The sequence below is a fragment of the Sinocyclocheilus rhinocerous genome, unplaced genomic scaffold (genome assembly GCF_001515625.1).
Source record: "Sinocyclocheilus rhinocerous isolate Xijiao unplaced genomic scaffold, SAMN03320098_v1.1 scaffold851, whole genome shotgun sequence".
Lineage (NCBI taxonomy): Eukaryota > Metazoa > Chordata > Actinopteri > Cypriniformes > Cyprinidae > Sinocyclocheilus > Sinocyclocheilus rhinocerous.
Genome location: NW_015624573.1, coordinates 1270910 through 1290878, shown reverse-complemented (window position 1 = coordinate 1290878; position 19969 = coordinate 1270910). Strand labels below are relative to the sequence as shown.

The following is a 19969-nucleotide window of genomic DNA, read 5'->3' as shown; positions in this document are numbered from 1 at the left end:
GAAGCGGTCGACTGTGGCATAATAAAAGCTCCGCTGCTTTCGAGCCGTGTGTCACGCTCGTTCAGGCCTCGTTTCGCTTCAACGGCTTTCAGCCTCACCCTGCTTCATTCTACTACGTTAATAAATCATTAGCTCATGAACATGATTTCTGCCCGAGTCCTGTCGGATTGCATCGGCTGTGGGGATGAAGACGACAACTCCCATGATTCCACACTCAGTCACAGCGTCATCAAACTAGGCTTTTGCTTCTTTGTTTATTTTGAATACTTGCCGTCCAGCGGCGAACATTACATACTGTGCCTTTAACGATGGAGCAGAGCCGTTAAAGGGATAGTTCACCCAAAAATGAAAATTCTGTCATCATTTACTCACCCTCATGTCGTTCCAAACCTGTATGAGTTGCTTTCTTATGTTGAACACAAAAGAAGATATTTTGAAGATTTTTTTCCCTACTATGGAAGTCAATGGCAACCACCAACTGTTTGATTACCAGCAATCTTCAAAATATCTTCTTTTGTGTTCAACATAAGAAAGCAACTCATACAGGTTTGGAACACATGATGGTGAGTAAATGATGACAGAATTTTCATTTTTGGGTGAACTATCCCTTTAACTCGCTGCTTTACATGCAACTCGCACACTTAATAGTGCAAATCACACCTATAGATGGCAGTATAGGCTTTACAGCACTATGAACACGAGACAGTACAGGTTGTGACCATAGACTGTATAAAAACAGGCTGTGACCCACATTGCGAAAGAAGGATCATTTATCTCTTACTGTTTGTATGATTATATAACATTCATGTAAATCACATTATGGAAAACATGCCCCTTTTTCTGGGCTATTAAATAGAACCTCACACGATTGATATAGAGCTGCAGATGTTATAAATATTGCTCTTTTTTGTATTTTTAATGGACGTCAAAATTTAGACAGTATATACAAAAAATACTCCACATATTTTAAGTTCTAAAATCTATACTTTCAGAAGTAAATTGATAAATAGGTTTGTTTAACACTAAATCACTTGTTTAAATGAGTAGGGGGTGGACTTGATTGACCCTTAAACAGCATTTCTGGAAGAGGTTCTACTGGAACCCACCAGATTTTTTGGTGGGTCAGGGGGAGAGAGAGCTCATCTTTCCATGGGAGTGAATTTTACTCGTCACACAAGCTCACAGGAAATAGATTATTACCAAGTACAACACAGGGCCAGTTTAAAACTTCAAACCCAAAGTTATAGAATTTTCAGAGTTCTAGAACTTCAGCGGAATCCGGAGGGCTTCAGAATGTCACTTGGGTGTTTTCTGAAAAGTTCTAGACTCAAACACATTCCCTGGGAATTCCAGAGACTTTGTTGAATCATATCTCTAGAGCTGTGCTGGATGTGGAACTGGCAAAAACAAACAGCAGCGATGCATTCAAACAACTGTCACTGTATATCAAATGAGGCCTGCGTCTGCATACGGATCACTCGTGAGAACACAAAAAGAGATGCGTTTCTTGGGATGTGCATATTAGAGTAGAACTATTCAAGGAAAATGCACCAGAGAAACTCAACACTACTCTTCCGTGCCAGTCACTTCGCTCTCGAGATCTATTCAAACAGCAGGATACTGTTAAGAGCTCAGTGGATGACGGGTTTCGTTTTAACCAAGGACTTGGAGGAGCATTAGTGTGGAAATGGATCTCAGCTGCTAGGATCGAGCAGGTGGAGGGTAGAACTCGTAAAGATCAGCTGGTTTGATTCCATTTCCAGCTGCTTGTTTTTGAGCTGGTGCGGTATACAACATCCTCTTTACCAACCTAACATGGTGCTGGACTTAAAGTGATAGCTCCCTCAAAAGTTAAAATTCTGTCATCATTTACTCAGCCTCATGTCATTCCAAACACACATGACTTTGTTTTGTGAAATGGTGTTGTTATTAAGATCCCAATTGACTTTAATTGTATAGACAAAAATATTTTTTTTTTTCGTGTTCTTCAGAAGAAAGTACACATGAGGGTGAATAAATGACAATTTTCATTTTTGGGTGAACTATCCCTGTACTTCTAATCTCCAATTATGAAATTACACAAAAGAAAGAAAGAAAGAAAAACCAAGAGAAATCAGACAAAATTATACAATTCTTTAAAACTTTAATCAGTTCAAAAAGTTTCACAACAAACGCAACATGTATAGTAAAAGGGGGAAATTAACCATTGATAATCAGTATTTGGATTGGTACATTCTTCTTCCTAATGAGAATGTTGGCATTTATGTCGGTTTCTCCTAAATAAACCATTGCATTTTATTTGGACAGGACTTAAAGATAAAAATGAAAAATGCAAAAATACAAAATTAAATGTAAACTGAGATTTATTTTGCTCTAAATAGTGTCCTGCAGCAATACAGCATGGTAAACAATGTAAATTAGTACAATTCGAAAAACTCCAAAGCAGTCTCTGAGTGAGTTAACATGAGCAGTTATAAAGGTGTAGCCTACAAGAACCCATAAATATTTCAACCACTTTTTTTAAACTTCAATTTAATGAAAGCTCACAAAAGGAGCAACCATCCTCATTGAGGAAAACAAAAAACCTGATGTCGGCTTAGCGACAACACACACACACGCTCACACACCCACAACAAAACAGGACGAAACATCCGCGTGTTCCCATGGTAGTAAAGATGCTGTACAGTGATGCTGATATGAACATGTAGAGGGGCTGCTCAACACTCCTGTGTAGAAAAAAAAGCAAACGGTGTCACTTCGAAACGCCACTCACAACCACAGCAGCATCGATCAGACCATTCAACTCAGCAATCCGCTTCACATTCTGCTGAGAGCTACTTTATACTTTAGTCCCCAACCACTTCTGGCTGCTCACCCAACACACACGAATCACAGGCCAATGAGCACACAGCACCTCTGCTATCTCACCAATCACAGACATTCGTTGACATTCTCATTGGCTAGACCAGGTGCGTTGCTCATTGGCCCACACACTGACACTAGGTACCATCTACCCGCTGCCAGAACACATACAGCTCTCTGCAAACACAACAAACTGCACTCTGGTCTTTATATATAATATACATGAACAAATACATGATGTGTGGAAGGAGAGGAGGAAATAGAAGGGAAGAGGGGCAACGGAAAAAAAGCGAGCACAAGCGAGTTAATTGTACAGATGTGACACTTCATGCACGTTCGGATTACAATGACCAAATGGAAGCAGTTAAATGGAAAGGTAATACGTAAAAGTGTCTGTATGAAATGCATACTATGCAAATAGGGCCACTGGGTGACAGTATCTTTTACATATTGGCATTGTTTTGGTCAAGAGACAGACAAGTGCGGAAATCGCCTCCTTGCAGGAAAAGCCTAAAGTACTCGCACACTCACACACACTTACGAGAAAACACACAGATGGCCCACAGAAGAGCAGCCACAACACCGCTTTAGTCGTGTGTTTAGTTTGTTTAGGAGTCAGCGCAGTGTGTGTGCTGTGCGTTTGCGTGCCAACTCAGTCGCACATCTCCTCGGGTATTTCGTGAGGGTTGAGGATGCCAGGCACGGACATCTGCAGCTTGTGTTTCTCCTCCTGGGCCTGACGCAGCGACGCCTCCCTCTCCTCCAGGAACAGATCCGAGGTGTCCTCACCCGCAAATTCCTACAGGTACACAGAGAAACAGGTAAGCATTTGTGCGTTCTGCTTGCACTGACCGGTCTGCCAGAACGCGGTCATCTCTGCTATAATCTAATGCTATGATCACTCTCTCTCCATCTCACACACACACCTTCTGTCCCCGTGCACTCCAGATGACCCATAGCGTTACACCATGCTTCACGATCCCTTAAAGGTCAAAGGGACAGCACGCTCTCTCTCACACCATCTCCATTTCCTCTACCACACACTCTTAGCTGCATAAACACTATTGCTACTGATATCAAAATATTTGCATATGGCAAAGATAAGATTTATAAACCGTTATTACTATGGCTCTCAGTGTCCTTGCAGCTCACCTTGATCTGTACAAGGAAATCCCTCAAGTGTTCCTTGAATGCTGGGATGTCTTGGTTTAAACTAAACAGGCCATTCACAAATACTTTGACCTGGGCACTACAAAGAAAAAGAGAACAAACATACAGTCAGCCAGGAAATACTAATAAAACCAGACGTAAACAGTCCTAAGTATTTCAAAAAGCCTGCCGCTGAGGAACAAAAACCTTTTTAATTAATCTGAGAGCAAGATGTCTACTGAGAGACAACAAGCTTATACCTAAGAGATATGTTGTGCAATACTCAACCAAATGCAATAATCATCACAACAACTGCAATTGGTTTATTTACAGGCACTTCAGACACAGGTTCTTGACCTGTGTTCTTAAATAAAATAAATACAAAAAAAATGTGGTTACACTTTATTTTAAGGTGTCCTTGTTACAGTGTAAATGCGGAGTAATATTAATTAACTACATGTACTTACTATATGGTAAGTGTTAGGATTTGGATTCGGTTTAGGGTTACTTGCATGTAATTATACATAATTTATTGTTATTCTAATAGTAAGTACATGTAACAAGGACACCTTAAAATCATGTGTTACCAAAAATTAATGTATCTCCAAAGCTCAAAGACTGGACAGATGCAGCCTCTGGAGTGCACAAGCTTAGGTGCACTGTGGGATACTCACTCTTGTAAGTGTGGAAAAGCTGATTTGAGCAAGTTGGCCACATACTCCTGAATAAACACTTGGTTGTTGACTGGGTTTGAGGGATTTAGAGCTGCACTGATTTTTCCTTCCTCGACAAGGTTAAACATGTACGCCAGAATAGAAGCATGCATGGTCAAACCTGCAAAACAAATATGCAGAAGTTGAACAAACAGGAAAAGATGCATTTATAGATTTAATCATATTCCGTAAAGTCACTATAAAAAATTGATTTTAATGTTATAAAAATAATATAAAAATAGATTTTATTACAATTAAAATACAAACATTTGTTTTAGAAATTGAAATGAATTTTAAATAATTGTTAATAATTAAATTGATTAATTATTTCATCAAACTAAAACCTTAATACTCACGATTACTACATGGTTACACAGTGTTTAGATAAAAAGAGTCTTTAAAGAGCAAGAGAGAGAAGCGAGTAGCCAGAACTGACCAGCTGTATGTGATGTATCTGTGACGACAGAGAAGATGTGTTGTAGGATGTCACAGAAGTATGTCTGATAGAAGCTCTGAGCTGCTGCTTCCTCCTGGGCCACGTTCTGCAGCAGTGTGTAGAGAATCTGAAGGCCTGCATGACATTTTTCATGGTACAGTTGTTGTATGCATGTTATGATAAATGATTTGGGTAAATATTGCTTTGATAAATAATATTTGTCTTCTCACCAGTGTCTGCCACATTTCTCATAGTGTGTTTAAAAGCCCATATAATAGAGTCAAGCACAAGCTTAAACTGGGCTGGTGGGATGGCCAGGAATGCTGGGAAACAGTGAGAGTTCACCGCCTGCAGCAGGTAGAAGAAATGCGTCCGGTGTTCTGGGTACTCTTCAAAATCCTTAAAAATAAAAAAAAAACTTTTAAAAACAAAGATTACACACTTCCAGATTCAAAAAAGAAACATTTCAAAAGACTCTTCAATAGAATAAACAAACAGAAACTGGTTTTAATAATAAATGACAATGGAATATTAAATATTTATCACAGAATGTTGAGAGATGAATATGGGCAGCTTACTTTGTTGATCATGTTTAATGTGCACTCAAAGACTGCATCAAATATCTGTGGGATCTCTCCAGTAATGTGTCCACCCAGTTTGTTTACGATTGTTGCCATGGTACTAAGCACTTCAGGTTCTCTTGCCGCTGGGACATTGCGCTGGTAATCAATGAGCACAGCATCCAACAGCGGAGGAACAAAATTCTCCCCCACCTGGAGTACGGACAAAAAAAAAAAAAACCCCATGCGCAGACAGGCTTAAAGGATGAGCGGATAAGTGTGTGTTGTGTAAGGATAGCACTAATCTGAACAGGGTCAGACTGACAGACCTGAAGCAGGTATGACAAAAATATCTGCACAGAGACACAAATACTGGATCTAACCAACACAAAGACATGAGACCCTAAAGCCTCGAGCTGCACTTGCTTCCCAGATGAGATGTAATGAGCTGCTTGTGGGTAGTTGTTGCATAACGTCTCAAAATTGAGATTTCGTTTTTAAAATTAGACTAATGTTTAAGAGCATAATTTGGATCCTGTTGCAATTTCTAAACTATTTTTCTTGCCGTCACTAGTTAACTTTAAATGTGCTGTGACAAAGATTTAAAAGTAAAAATATGCTGTATGCACAAGTTTTATATTTGAATAATTTTAAAATACATTTCAAAACAATGTATAATAATTAATTACTAAATGCTGTTAAAATATTAAAGTTACTTCATGCTGCTGGTTACATTGCTACTTTGACATTTTATTTAAAAAGTACAAACTTTTTTTTTCAAACTAAAAAAATTTGAGATTTTAAAATGTATGAGAATGCAATACTGCAAGACATGTCAAATATTTTGTTAACTACACATTTAACAGCTTGATTTTCTTTTTTACTTTCAGTACAGACCCTTTGCTTGAATAAATCTGTGATTTATTGGAGTCTCACCATCTGTGGGTCATTGGAGCGGCTGACCCAGCCTGATATCAGCTTTAGAGTCTCTCTCTTCACAGTGCGCATGCTCCTGATTAGAGGCTGCTTTGTCACCATCTCACCTATATAAAACAGACAACCACAAATCAAATAAACGGATGTAAACAAAGCGCTTGTGGTTCTTGAGTGCAGTCAATTACATAATGTTTACGCAAAAAAAGTTCAGAGAAATAATGACTTTCTCATTAGGAAGAATTTTCTTTGGGCAACTATTTAGTTAAACTTCACTTATTCTGTTCTAGCTGCAGTGCTATATATAGCTGCCCAGACAGCCCTGTAATGGACTGCTGTTCACACACGCACATGGCGCTAAGCTCTGCGGCAGCCTTTTGTCTTCCAGCTGAGTGAGTATGTGTAATCAAACGGACTTCAGTTTAATGTGAATCTGTCACTCTGAAATAACCAACAGAGATGCAAATACACACATGCATAAGGTAATTCTGGAATTAAACTCACTGTTTGTCTAAAACACATGCCCATCTGTGATGATAAACTCTGAAAACACGCACCATTAGTTTGGATGGCAGCAGAGATGTTTTCACTGAGGCACTTGTATACATTTAGCATGTCCAGGTAGATCCGGCCCAGCTGAATAACAAAAGGGTGTCCCACGGCTTTACATGCTCTGACATTGGTCTTCAGGATGCTGCCCAACTGCTTCACTGTCTCCGGGTCCTTCAGGATGTCCACATTCTACAGCAGGATAACAGCATCCATTTATGGTCAGTCTTAAAAATGAGCAAAATTTGTTGTTTGGACAAAATAAAACAAAAAAATTGATAAATAAATATCACACCTTGGTGGCCTGCTGAATAATGCTGTCCCACACCTGGTTAGGCAACAACATGTACTTCTCTATTAGGTGTTCCTGTACAGCCTGGTCGGTCTGCGCTCCAATCATATAGCCGACAGCTTCGTAAAATGTATGCACCTAAGAACAGCAAATGGTCACACTGCAACATCTCCTCAAAAGTTGTATATTTCTAAAGCACAATGTGTCACGACACATGGAGCAGGCTAACTGAGATGGATGGGGTTATTTGGTACCTGCTGGGGCTGAAGGTCACAGATGATGGTGTTGATGTTGTTGAGGATCTCATCAATGAAGGGCATCACCTCTCCCACCTGCACCTGCACAAAATGCCTCCTGCACTTCTGAGCAATCTTAATGAACGTGTCACACGCCATGTCCTGCACTCCATCATGGGTTTCTAAGAAGAAAGAATACTAAAATATTACTAGGAGAACATGATTTCCTCATTATCAAGCTAAAATTAGAAGCTCAAATATATGTAACAGAGCTGCTCCATAAATGACTAAAATGCAGCACTGCTGTGTATGTGCAATCAAATGTGACATCAAATCTGCTTCTATTTAAAGATCAATCCAAAGATATCACAGCTGTATACAGATGCCCGATTCTATTTTAAGGCTCAAAGACTTTGTGACTTACCATGCATGAACTCAAACAATTTGTTGACTACAGTCTTCAGGAATTTCCAGTGCGCACGTAGGAACCGTGGATATTGGCCCACTATGTACATGATGTTGGAGGCAATGATGGCCTTGTTATCCTTGCCTCTCTTCTGCTCACATAGACCCAGCAAGTCCTGTAGATCACATGGGCACATTATTATAGCTTTAATTTTACATTATGAGACTTTGAATCTTTGCATTGTAGGATTTCTGCACCTTAATGACAGTGACGAGGAACCGTTTCTCATCTTCTTCGTGCATGGCTCCACTGATGGATCCAATGGCCCAGCACAACGTGTTCAGATTCTTCCAGGACCACTCAGTACCGTTCACCTGATTATGAAGCTTTTCTGTCATAATACGCTCTGTATCGGCATAGTCCAGATGGGTAAGATAGACTACAGAGAGAGAAATATGATAATAAACACAGTTTAGTAGCCAAAACCTCTGTATTTATAATATAAAGGAGTAGAGCTCTCACCAAGCGTCTCCCTCATGTTCTTGTAGAGGTTAATGGAGTCTGTATCCTTCATGAACTCTCGAACCACCTCGCCCTGATCGTTCTCCACCACCAGCACTTCCTCTGGCTTGGCCATGCGACTCACCATCAACAAACGCACCTGCAGAACAATAACACAAACACCCATAGAGGTGAAATTTCCATCTGAGGTGAAATTTCTTCTTGAATCTTGTGTTTGTGAGCCAACCTTAGAAAGAACAGGCAGGTAGAGTTGTCTGCGGGGTGGTACATCGAAGTGTTGGCTCCCTGAGAGGAGAGGAGAGGTGGATGTTGAGAAAGGACTCTCTCTGTAAAGCTCAGCTGCCAGGTGGTTCCAGTACTCCAAACAGATCTTAAAGATCTCCGTCTCTTCCACCTCTGACACCAGCAACATGTAATGTAGAGCCTAAACAGAGAAACAAACAGGGCCTTAACACAATGGCATCAGTGACTGAAGCGGATTCTCCATAACTATGTGAAGTTCAGTCCAGAGTGTGTTTACCTCCATAAGCGTCTCTCTGAGGTTCAGTCTCTTTTCTATTAGCTGTCCGTGCTCTTTGAGGAAGGTGCAGAGGAACAGGCTGAGGTTCTGAATGAAGTTTTGCTCATCATCTTTACCATTTGCATACGCCAATCGAATGTTGGTGTTCAAAGGAAGCATCTTCAACACACAAATAAGAAAGAGAGCATCAAACCGGTCCAAAAGCAACTGGTATATGGGAACTTACTTTGATTTGCACTACAGAGGCGGTTACCTGTTTGAGCTGCATCATGGTCAGAGTGAAGAGACTGACAAACTGCTCCTCGTACTGGCTGACACTCACTCCTGCTATCTCAGTCAAGCACTTCAGCGTCACGTTGCGAAACATCGGCACATTTAAAAACTACAGATCAATCCAACAGAGAAGAGGGGCCAACAATTAGCCACTCCTTTGTAAGTGTGAAATATAATCTTTGCAGTTATTATTGCATGGCTATGTAATTATACTATTTCATTGTAAAGCAAATAAATACATATGTTACAGATCCATTTATTACACTATTATCTGGAATGCTTTATTCTGATTGGTTAATTGATGCATGCTAGAGTCTAATATTTTTGTTTTTTAATAGAAGTATAATTCAGTGTTGGTTAATACGAGGTAAAATTTAATTATCTATCAAACAACAGCAAAACCATTCTACTATATTCCTAGTTTTTCAAGTCTGTAAGAGTAAGAAAATATCCAGGTATGTTACCTTGTACACCAGAGTACTGATGAGTTTAGTTTCAAAGATATAGCCCAAGGGAATCCAGTTGAGAAACCTCAGCAGAGTTTCTAATGTAGCATGCACAAGTGGGGCATTCTGGGAATTTTCCTGAGAATTGTATGGGAAGAAGAAAAACCTTTAAGCCACTAAAACTTAGTCATTAACATATGGTTTGTTGTGTATACAAATCAGCATTTGAAGTTAATCATTCAATCACAAACTAGAACAGCTGGAATATGTATTGAGCAAGTGTGTGTGTGTGTGTGTGTATGATTAAGAGAGAAAGTCTCCGTATACCTTAGCAAATGGGAACATTTGTTCCATGTGAGAAACAACATGAAAACAACACGTACCATCACAAACTGGCACAACTGGAATATCTGGGAGAACTCATTGCACATGCTGCGGAAACCAGATCACAAAACAATACAGATTAATTAACAAGAACAAGTAATGTGAATCTGGCCTCATTCTCAACCATAAATTAGGACAGTTACTCTCTTTTAATGCCGGCGTACCTGTCCTTCAGGTGTTTGGCTTTCACTTGTGTCATCTGGCCACTGGAGAAGTCAAACACCTCCTCACTGAGGAGCTTGAGAATGATCATATTGTTCTGGCAAAGGCTCTCACTAGTGCGGCTCGCTCCAACAATATCGCTGATAAATGTGGGCCAGTGTTTCGGCCACTCCTGCTTCAGGATCTAAACACAAAAACATCAAGTAATGCATTACACAAACCGAAAGAAAGGTAACAGACATTTTCATCGCAGTCATCAAATATACGCACACATCATTATGTTATGTGACATTTACTGCTGTTCGTAAACCTGTGGCTATGAATCTCTAATGCCCTAAGAAAAAGCAGTCAAACAAACCTCACCTGTACTAATATCATGTTGAGTTTTCCAATGTACACTTTCTCTTTCTGAAAAGAGGCAGAGCATAGCATAAAACAGACAGCCGGACAGAAACCACAGGAAGACGGTAAACAAAATAAGTGGAAGTTCACTGACCTCAACATTGGCTGCATCTGATGATGTCTTGATAATGAGGCCCACGACATACTTTTTAATGCCTGAAATAAAGCAGAGCAGTGAAGAGCGTCAATGCGCACAGTAAGGCAGCATGAAACCCCATGAGCTCTCCATCCGGATGAAAGAAGCTCGTCTCAGAGGACTTATCTTTTCATCTGCAGATCTGCATCAGCATATTAAAGATTTGTTGCCTTTCTCACATTTGAAGAAACAAGAACACTACTTCAAATAAAAATTTAAAAGTGAAATGTTTTAAAGTGAATGATGCAATGTTATGTCTGTTGACTGAGTATCAAATACTGCTTAATTTAACAATAATTTTAATAAGAAAGATTCGATCCAGATAAATCAATTTAATTAAGAAAATAATGTTATACCACAGTATTTATATTATTTTCTTTACCTTTTAGTGTCTGAATCGTAAGTCAAACTAACCAAACTCTTTGTGTAATATTCTATTTATTCATTTGGCTGGGTGCAGACTGACAGCTCATACAGAGACATGTTTTGGATGTTGTTGAGACATCAATATTGGTTAAGCTGTATGGTGTAGAAAGTATCTAAATGATGATTCATTAGCAATTTAAAAATCTTACATCATGTTTTTCATTTCATGTGATCTTCCACAGAGCAGATTCTGTTTTTTTTTCGGAAACAGATGAACACTAAGCTGAGCAGACGATGCTCCATGCATTTTTAAAAGGGGAATTCAGCTCAACTTGGCAATCACACACTTGATTCTAATGAATGTGTTGGCCTGCTAGAAACATCTTGTAGAGTCAAGTCCATCGCAGAGTGAACTGTTTACTTCTACATTTCAATGATCCCTTCACCGCTTGTCCAAATCCAGCCTTTGAGCTGCTTATGACTTAAGAATTGATTTAGACTGAGCTATGAATTACTTGTGGTGAGGGGAATTCTTGTGAGTCAGTCTTACCTTCACACTGGTTTCTGGGCAGAATCTTCCATCTTGTTTTAATAACTGTTTCCAGAATCTGCAGAGCATAGTACTGTAATGCCAAGAGAACAAATCAAGAGTTAATGATCCAAACATTAACCAGCCAATCTGCCAGAGCTGTACCATTACACAAGGAAAACAAAAAACTTTGACTGCCTAATATATTTTCACACACTCTTTGGTTTATTCCAAATGAATTCAGATTGAAAAAAAAAAAAACATCATGCAGATTTGACTTCAGTAGGAATTTTATTATACTCAAAAAGAGAACAAAAAATAAATTAAAAAATCCATAATCCCCCATCAAAACTATACAATGTTTGTATGGGATTCTGCAGAGGTTTTGCTGTTTCTGGCCATGTCACACCAGAATGTGAAAGACAGGAAACAAAACGTTAATGGCAAACAGCTAATGGTTTGATTCTGTGCCCGGCCACAACAAAGCAAGCAGCTTGGAGGAGCAACACAACAACTGTGTCCCAAAACAAAGAGAACCGAAGGATTCTTTTAAGAGTCAATAGCCACTCACAAGGCTTTAATCATCAGTGATATGTTTCCCGTTGGTCAAATAAAGAACACACCCCTTTCTGTCTTTATGCGACACTACTGTTTTCACCGGTAACTGGTGTGGGTCTCAGGAACAGCAAGACGAGCCACAGGATTGGGTCTATAGACTGCCTTAAGATGTTTTATATACTGCTCTTAAAAGGGTATTCATGGTGCATTAGTGTTCTTGTTATGGTCACTAATGTTATTTGGATTAACAGCATTTCAACTGTAGGGATTAATGAGAACAGAGAAAAAATGTTAATGTGTTAAAGCAAAACAGGGAATACAGGTCACATACTAAGTGAGGATATTAAAGGTGAGGCCTGGAGAAGTAGGTTACTTGCATACAGACACACTTAACCCTATAAAAAATCACCAGGATCCTTTCACCTTTAATTTTTCATAGATCAATAAATTAAAAAAATAATAAATAAATGAAGGCAAGACAGAAAAACACTGCAACATCACATAAAGCATCAAATTGCTCACATGTGATGTTACAATATTTCTTTGTGTACGATCGAGACAAGAAAATAGGGTAGACTAGGGTAGAGGAGAAATGCTTGGGGGGAAAAGGGGAACCAGCACACAGAGACACTGATGATCCCTACAGTGGAAATAACTGTTACTATCCATAACTGAGGTTAAAAAAGGGGGTAACTGCCTGCCTATCTCCCTGCCGTCTCTGAGCTCCATATGAGGCATGTGCAGTGTGAATGGAGGCACAGCAGAATTGAGAGTAAGGGAATGAAAAGGTAGACCTTGTGGAGGCCTGCCGCCAAAGCCTAGCTGTGTCAAGGTGCACAGGAAGACACACCCCTTTTCGTCCTATTACAAGCAATCAACATAATGGAACATTGTGATTAATATCAAATATGAACAACTTCAATTAATTGTCTTTTGTTTGCTTTTTCACCTACAAAAAAGGCTGTAAATAAATTAAGCAAAAAAGCCAAATGCTCAACAGCACTTTAATGCGCTCTTTCTGTATTTTGCTTGATGAATTTAGACAAATTCAAGAATTTACCTGCTCTGTATATTTTCCTGTCTGTTCTTCTAGAGCCCTCACTTTTGGGCCATTATCATTTTGAAATTACAGATACTGTTGATAAACCAACTCAAACATTAGTAATGACCAGAGTGTTAAGAGCAATCTTAAAAGGCAAGCAGACGGCAAACTGGGTCAGCAGTACTTTGAGGAAGTCTATTAACACACTGAGGAAGACAATTCATCCCAAATACTACACTGTTCACAAACTACTAAATGATTTACATACAGTCTACACACTACAAAGTGAAAAAATACGCTACGTTGATATGAACGCTGGGAGTGTGTAGTTTTCTATTTCAGTGTACTAGAAATTCTACACTATGAATTAAAAAACGAAAACAAAAAAAGAAATAAAAATCCATGGATAGGAACTTGGATCACATGGATCAGGTGTTTTATATATCTTGACCCTAAACAGTCAGTCAATAACACACCTCTGGCTGCTGTGCAGATGGAAGTACTGAGGTATTTCACTGTCAACCGAGGATCCTCACACACCAATTTTAACTAAGACTTTGCTTGACCAGGACAAGGATGTGAAGAGAGTTGTAGGAAAATGTGATCTCACATGTGTACAGAGGAATCTGTTTTTGGCATGATGCTAAGCAACCCCAATACACTTAAGAAATGAGTATTGCTGGTTTGGAGGGAAAGAAAACAAAATTGTGTTCCTGTATAATGTGTGATAAGAGATCAGATCTTCCTCAAAGTATAGAAACCATGACCCTCCACCTGAGTAAGTTGGGACTCAGCTTACTTTGGTGTTCATATTCTGAGAGAACTCCAGAATAGTGTCAACACGTGTCCAAGCGTCTGGGTGCTCCTTCAAATGAGTCAGCACCTCCTGGGCCATTCTTTGCTAAAATAGAGAAACAATTGTCATGTTTTGCTGCTTAATATTTTTGTAGAAACAGTGATATTCCTTTTCAGGATTCTTTCAAAAGAACAGCATTTATATGAAGTTGAAATCTTTTGTAACATTGTAAATGTCTTGTCACTTTTGATCAATGGAATTGGTCCTTGCTGATTTTTATTTTTTTTTGGTACTGTACTTCACCTGTTTGTGAAACAATCTTACTCACCTGTGGCCCAACCCCATGGTACAGACAGTTGACCACATTATCCAGCAGGTTGATATCCAGTTTCTGGTTAAAGTCCAGCAGCTGTCTGGCTGCATGGTCGGCTAACATTGTCATAATTGCTGGCATAGAGCTCTGTGGGGGACAGGGAGGAAACATCCAGCAGGGGCAAAGTCAAGTGAAATGAACATTTGGGTTCATAAATCCAAACAGCTGACCATTACCCCCCTCCCTCGACCATCCGAAAAGCCTTATATGACCTGGCCTGCCAACACACCAATGCCTGCTAAAGGGTTTAATCCTCAATAACAATGGGATACGTGGGTGGCGAGATAAAGGTAACATGCTTGCAGAATGAATATCCTAATATGTCCGAGAAACAAGGGCCACTCACTGGGCTCGTGATCACATGAGCCATTATTCACTGAATGAGACCACGTGCTAGGCAGCCCTTTCGCTGACGTCATTCTGTTTACATATAACACAAGAGACGTACCGAGCTCTCCGACTGTCCTTTTCTACTCGTATAGAGCTTTTATAAGACCACGAGACTTCAATAATGTTTACATACAGTTTGAAGGACACTTGAAAGGCCAATGCTCAAGTTAATTCAAATTGCACTCCGGAGCCAAACTATTGCGTAACGAGGTAAGCATTACGGCCAGAAAAAAGTTTGGCATTGGAGGAAATTTCAAGAATTTACTTGGACACGACACAGTCAAGCTTTGTGAGACCACGAGTCTCTCAGGCCTAAATAAAGCGATGGTGCCATAACTAGTCCTCGGTACTGCGCAACCTGTTGATTTACCCGCCTGTTTCATTCACTAAACTAATATGGCCACAATAGAATCTGTATCCTAACACAGAGCTACTTATCAGCCGATTTCATGCACACGTCTTCAAAACACAACTGGGTTGGACCAGGATCCACGCTGAGGAGCGCAACAACTTAACGTTACACTACTGATGCGATTGCTGTGGTTGTTTAGCCACGTCTATGCGTTAAAGTGCCTAATAATGCATCGCTTTACATATAGTGGCAACAATTACGCATGCATGCTATCATGCTAATGCGCTTAAATGGACAGCAAGGCAAATGTTTTAGTGCGCAACTGACGTTAAAAACGGTCCAGCGAGCACCTCGTCCATAACAAACACCGATGTTTCTGACGGTCTACACCCGTCTCGGATGACTTCTAGGGGGGTGACTTTGCAAGGATCTCCCTCCCTGACTCGGGAGCAACCCCTCCCACCAACAGCATGCTCTGCACACTTCACCTGAAAGCTCTGCAGGCTTTACTAGCAGTAAACCAGGTAAGAAATAGATCGCGTGTATTGTTATATGCCGTTAATTCTTCAAATGAATGCTACAGCTCTACAATTGTCTTGAATGCATTTTACAATTGAATTTTGCTCGCTGAAACAACATACTCTGGGACTGCGCTGACGGTTAGCAATTAGTAGCTAACGTTAGTGATGTATTTGTGATTGTTTTGACGTTATGTGAGATATAACGACTGTTAAAAGGGACAAAACCCAGATACATTATTCAGTCCAGCGTGACACCAGTGCTGAACACGAGCCATCACGCAACACACCCGCAACATCCCTCATAAACCCTCAGCAGCAAAGCCATTTCACTTTCTCTCGACCTTAACCTCCATACGTGCATATTTCTAGGCATTTCTACACAATCTTACAGCATCATCATTCTCCACAGAGCAGAAAACCAACCCAAGCACTCCAGCTGCAAGTTTTCACCCCATATTTACCTACCTAAAGTCCAAGCCTTTGAGAGAAAGAAGGTGGGCTTGTCTGCCAGAGTTGCTAAAATTATGTTTATTTGATCCAGTATCGTTGGTGCCTGGTTTGTACACGCTTTCTGGCTTTAGGATGAGCCGTTGACTGGCCAGCCACACTATTCCTCTGTGAAGACTACGTTACACGAGCTAGTTGCTTGATATAAGGACCATTAGGATGTGAATTCCGCACCATCAATCACGGCGAGTTCTGTATTTTCTCAGTCCGGTTCATTTTACGAAACAACGTTTACCTTAATTAAGAAATGTGCTCTGTACTGAAGTATATTTTGCACCAGGGCGGTATTAGAGACTGAGCCTGTGCCTCTTCTTCTCACAAGCATCAAACTCGTAACCGGTTGAAACCGGTTCAGACTGGGAGATTCCATCTCGGTTTAGTTTTCAGCCGATGGCGCCGCGAAAAGTTTGGATTAACGTCACGCCCATGGAGGCGTGCCATTGGACGCAGCGTTGCTAAGCACGTCCTTACTGGCGATCCATTGGACGACGCGCACGTCAATCAATCTCAACTCTTTCGAGCGCCCACGCGATTGCTCCGCCCGTTTAGAGAAAAAGAAGGCAAACTGCGTGCAGACTCAGAGTGGACTTGTAATTTGCGATAATATTATGGTCGTGCATTATTTGTTTATTTGTTGCTTTTACAGGGAAATGCCATTTCGGAGTTACGTATTTTGCGCTACTCTTTCGAAAAACAGCCGCGTTTATATATTCCGTGAGCTTTAAATGAACCGTTTTTCGATAGACAACAATAGTGATCGCTTGGTAATTGTATACATGTTCGGAAAAATGAAGTTCACGGTGGCCTGAAGGAGATCGAGGGCATCGAGTCCGTGAGGCGGATGTTGGAGTTTGTACTTGTGCTGATTGTAAGCTGGTAATTTTCCACGAGCCACGAAGGGGAGTGGTTGTTCAGAGTCAGGGTATGATACGCATGGCATGGGTCAGAGCCTGATACAATTGGCTTGTGATGGTCTCCATAAACTTAACAACCGCGAAGTTAACTCCAATGTGGCAGTGATGTATTATAAACGCATTGAATCACTCGAAAATATAATAATAAACTGTCAGTGTGGTGTTTCACAGAGACGTCAAACGCTTGCATGGCATGCTCCCTCCTCCTTCCCCTTTGCAAGTCACGTGACGCAACGCCACTTAAACGTCAGTTGATGGAAAAATACTGGATTTTGTGTGCGCAAACTACTGTAGTGTCTGTACTGAACAAAGAATGAGAAAAATAATACATTGCCCTGCAGTCAAGAAGTCATTTATGCTTCTGCATTTTTTATAAAACTACATTTCACAAGGTCATGGTGTGCATTTTATACATGTTGAATATCTGATACAGTATTTCCCTTTAGTTCAGCATGTGGCCCATTCTACACACCTTTTAAAATGGTTAACTAAATAAGCAGTGTTACAGCAGTTTAGGACCAGTAATTTGGTAAATTATATGCTCAGATTTAACCAACAAACTGATCTCGCTTCCAGTGAAGGTGAACCTTTAATCCAAATGTAGCAGGTTTATTCTCGAACAGACACTAGCATTGCAGTTTTCTGCATTTAATGGGTCCAGGCATAATTTGATAATCAGCTGTTGTTGTATGAATCAGATCCATATTTACTCATTTTATCTTTTTATTACGTGTAGGTCCCACGCTGAGATAAGTGAGATGTGGTGTAAATGAATTGTAGGTGTCATGTTTACCTGTCTGCGAGTAAAGTCAGTGCCACAACACTGTCACACAAGTCAACCTGCTTTCCAGGAATCACAGGCGAAATTCTCTCAACCACAAGAAGGTTGATGTTCCAGTTTTTTTTTTTTTTTTTTTTTTACCGTTGAATACTTTACTACAGGTTTTATAATAAAACAATTAGTAATTAATGAACAAAGAGTGGTTGCATCTTCATATCGTTTAGATAATCCTTCATAAATGGTCACCTGCCTAGTATGAGCTGAATAATATTGTCCATTTGTATGTCATGTTTTTGTTTTGTTTAAATGTTTTTGCACTGATCATAATTAGAGAGACATATTTGTGCGAGTTGAAATCTCAAAATTAAGCATGGTAACTGCTTTAAAACAGCAATCAGCAAATGTGCTCTTATTTTAGAACTGATGTTCCTCAGGCTATGACTTCACTTTGTGTAACAGAAAACTCGCCATGCTTCCTTTCTTTATTGTCTCAGCTGTTTTGAATTATTTTGAGAAATACAATAAACCATTGAAACTTCTCTGGATGTCTGTTTTTGCTTATTGCAGGTCCCAGAACATGCATATATACGAAAGGACAGAACGCATTTTTGTTTACGCTGATGTGAAAACCTTGCATGTTTCCTCTATTAAAGTATGTCATTAATCAACACATACAGAGGGTCTGAAAGTTAACAGGGTCACGGGGACGACCGAAAGAGGTCATCTTGCTGAAGTGAGCAGTAGGAGGGGTCGAGGAGAGAAGCCATGCACATGCATTGTGGCACATACATGTGAAATGAGGTGGGCTGCTCTGTTCAGGATTGGGCTGGCTTAACCCGGTTCTGTCTGGTCTTGCCTTGCCGCCATTTACATACATTATAATGACATCACCTGCTCCTCTCCGTCACTCAAACTAGTTTGACAGTTGTCTTGTTTAGGGTGTGATATGTACTTTCTCATAACCTGTGACTTCTGCCTTATTTCACTTTTAATAGTGAATAATTTTGTAAGTAAAGTGGTCACATAAAGACCAGGCTATATTTAAGTCCTTTATTATTAATAATAAATGATTTTTAATTTAAATGATTATCATTATTATACATTCATTATAAAATCAACAAGCTTACCATCATGAAGCAGCACTAATGTAATTTGACGCATATCCACATTAAAATATAAAACATTTACTTGAATATTATATTCAATTATTTGATTGCTTATTTAAACTGTGCATTGTATAATAAAGAATTACAAGCTATTTGTTGTAGCTTGGGCTATTTGCAGGAGTGTCTTCCTAATGGTGGTCACTATAAATAGCTCTGTCCTTCTTGAGAGAGGTGAACTTCATGACAACAACACAGACAATGAGGGAGGCCTTGCTGCACAGAAAGTTTGACTTCAAGAGGATCATGTTTAGATACAAACAGCTCCCTCTAGCGACGATAGTACAAACCAAAACACGAGTAATAAATTATATTGCCTTGATCTAGAAACGGCATTTGGCTTTTCCCTATTCATGTGACTGATGGCTAAACGGTGTAGCAATGTTTATAACTTCAGCAAATAGTTTATAGTGACAATGTGATATATTTAGCTTTAAGGAAATTCACAATTGTATATTTTATGGTATATTTTAGCAACAGGAAGATGTGGATTATATAATACCTTCATCCAAAATGGTTAGCATAGTACTTTCATTCTCTAAAGAAAACAAATTCATGCCATTCTAAACAACTGCACAACACCACTGCTAACAAAGCATTTGTTACAAATAACAATAGACAAAAGAGCATTGAATGATGAGGATATGACCTTTCACCAAGTACTGAGGGAATGGGGGCAGCTACTGTCCGTCCACC

At 39.7% G+C, this 19969-nt stretch overlaps 1 protein-coding gene across 2 annotated transcripts; it reads right to left on the bottom strand.

Moving 5' to 3' along the window:
• Nucleotides 1-2168: 2168 nt before the first annotated feature.
• Nucleotides 2169-18074, bottom strand: LOC107744605 (exportin-1-like). 2 transcript variants are annotated; one of them, XR_001640498.1, is made up of 26 exons: nucleotides 16374-18074; nucleotides 14601-14732; nucleotides 14276-14377; nucleotides 11898-11970; nucleotides 10940-11001; nucleotides 10807-10851; nucleotides 10446-10627; nucleotides 10281-10329; nucleotides 9916-10035; nucleotides 9432-9560; nucleotides 9179-9337; nucleotides 8885-9082; nucleotides 8659-8797; nucleotides 8394-8575; nucleotides 8155-8311; nucleotides 7749-7912; nucleotides 7498-7632; nucleotides 7211-7394; nucleotides 6657-6763; nucleotides 5739-5933; nucleotides 5391-5559; nucleotides 5161-5295; nucleotides 4686-4845; nucleotides 4015-4111; nucleotides 3404-3661; nucleotides 2169-2726 (listed from the first exon to the last, which is right to left on the bottom strand). XR_001640498.1 is itself a non-coding variant. In XM_016558329.1 (25 exons), exons 2-25 carry the CDS (start codon nucleotides 14724-14726, stop codon nucleotides 3515-3517), a joined length of 3216 nt encoding a protein of 1071 aa, XP_016413815.1. In that variant the 5' UTR covers nucleotides 14727-14732; nucleotides 16374-18074; the 3' UTR covers nucleotides 2169-3514. The 2 variants fall into 2 exon arrangements, 1 of the variants encoding a protein (XP_016413815.1); XM_016558329.1 differs by having other exon boundaries at nucleotides 2169-3661.
• Nucleotides 18075-19969: the final 1895 nt, after the last annotated feature.

Excerpts from the sequence above, each read along its gene's own strand:
- LOC107744605 (XM_016558329.1), bottom strand. The coding sequence starts at position 14,726 with ATGCCAGCAATTATGACAATGTTAGCCGACCATGCAGCCAGACAGCTG. Across the intron at positions 14,378-14,600 it reads ACCATGGGGTTGGGCCACAG|CAAAGAATGGCCCAGGAGGT; the intron begins GTGAGTAAGATT and ends TCTCTATTTTAG. Across the intron at positions 10,036-10,280 it reads AGTTGTGCCAGTTTGTGATG|GAAAATTCCCAGAATGCCCC; the intron begins GTACGTGTTGTT and ends TACAATTCTCAG.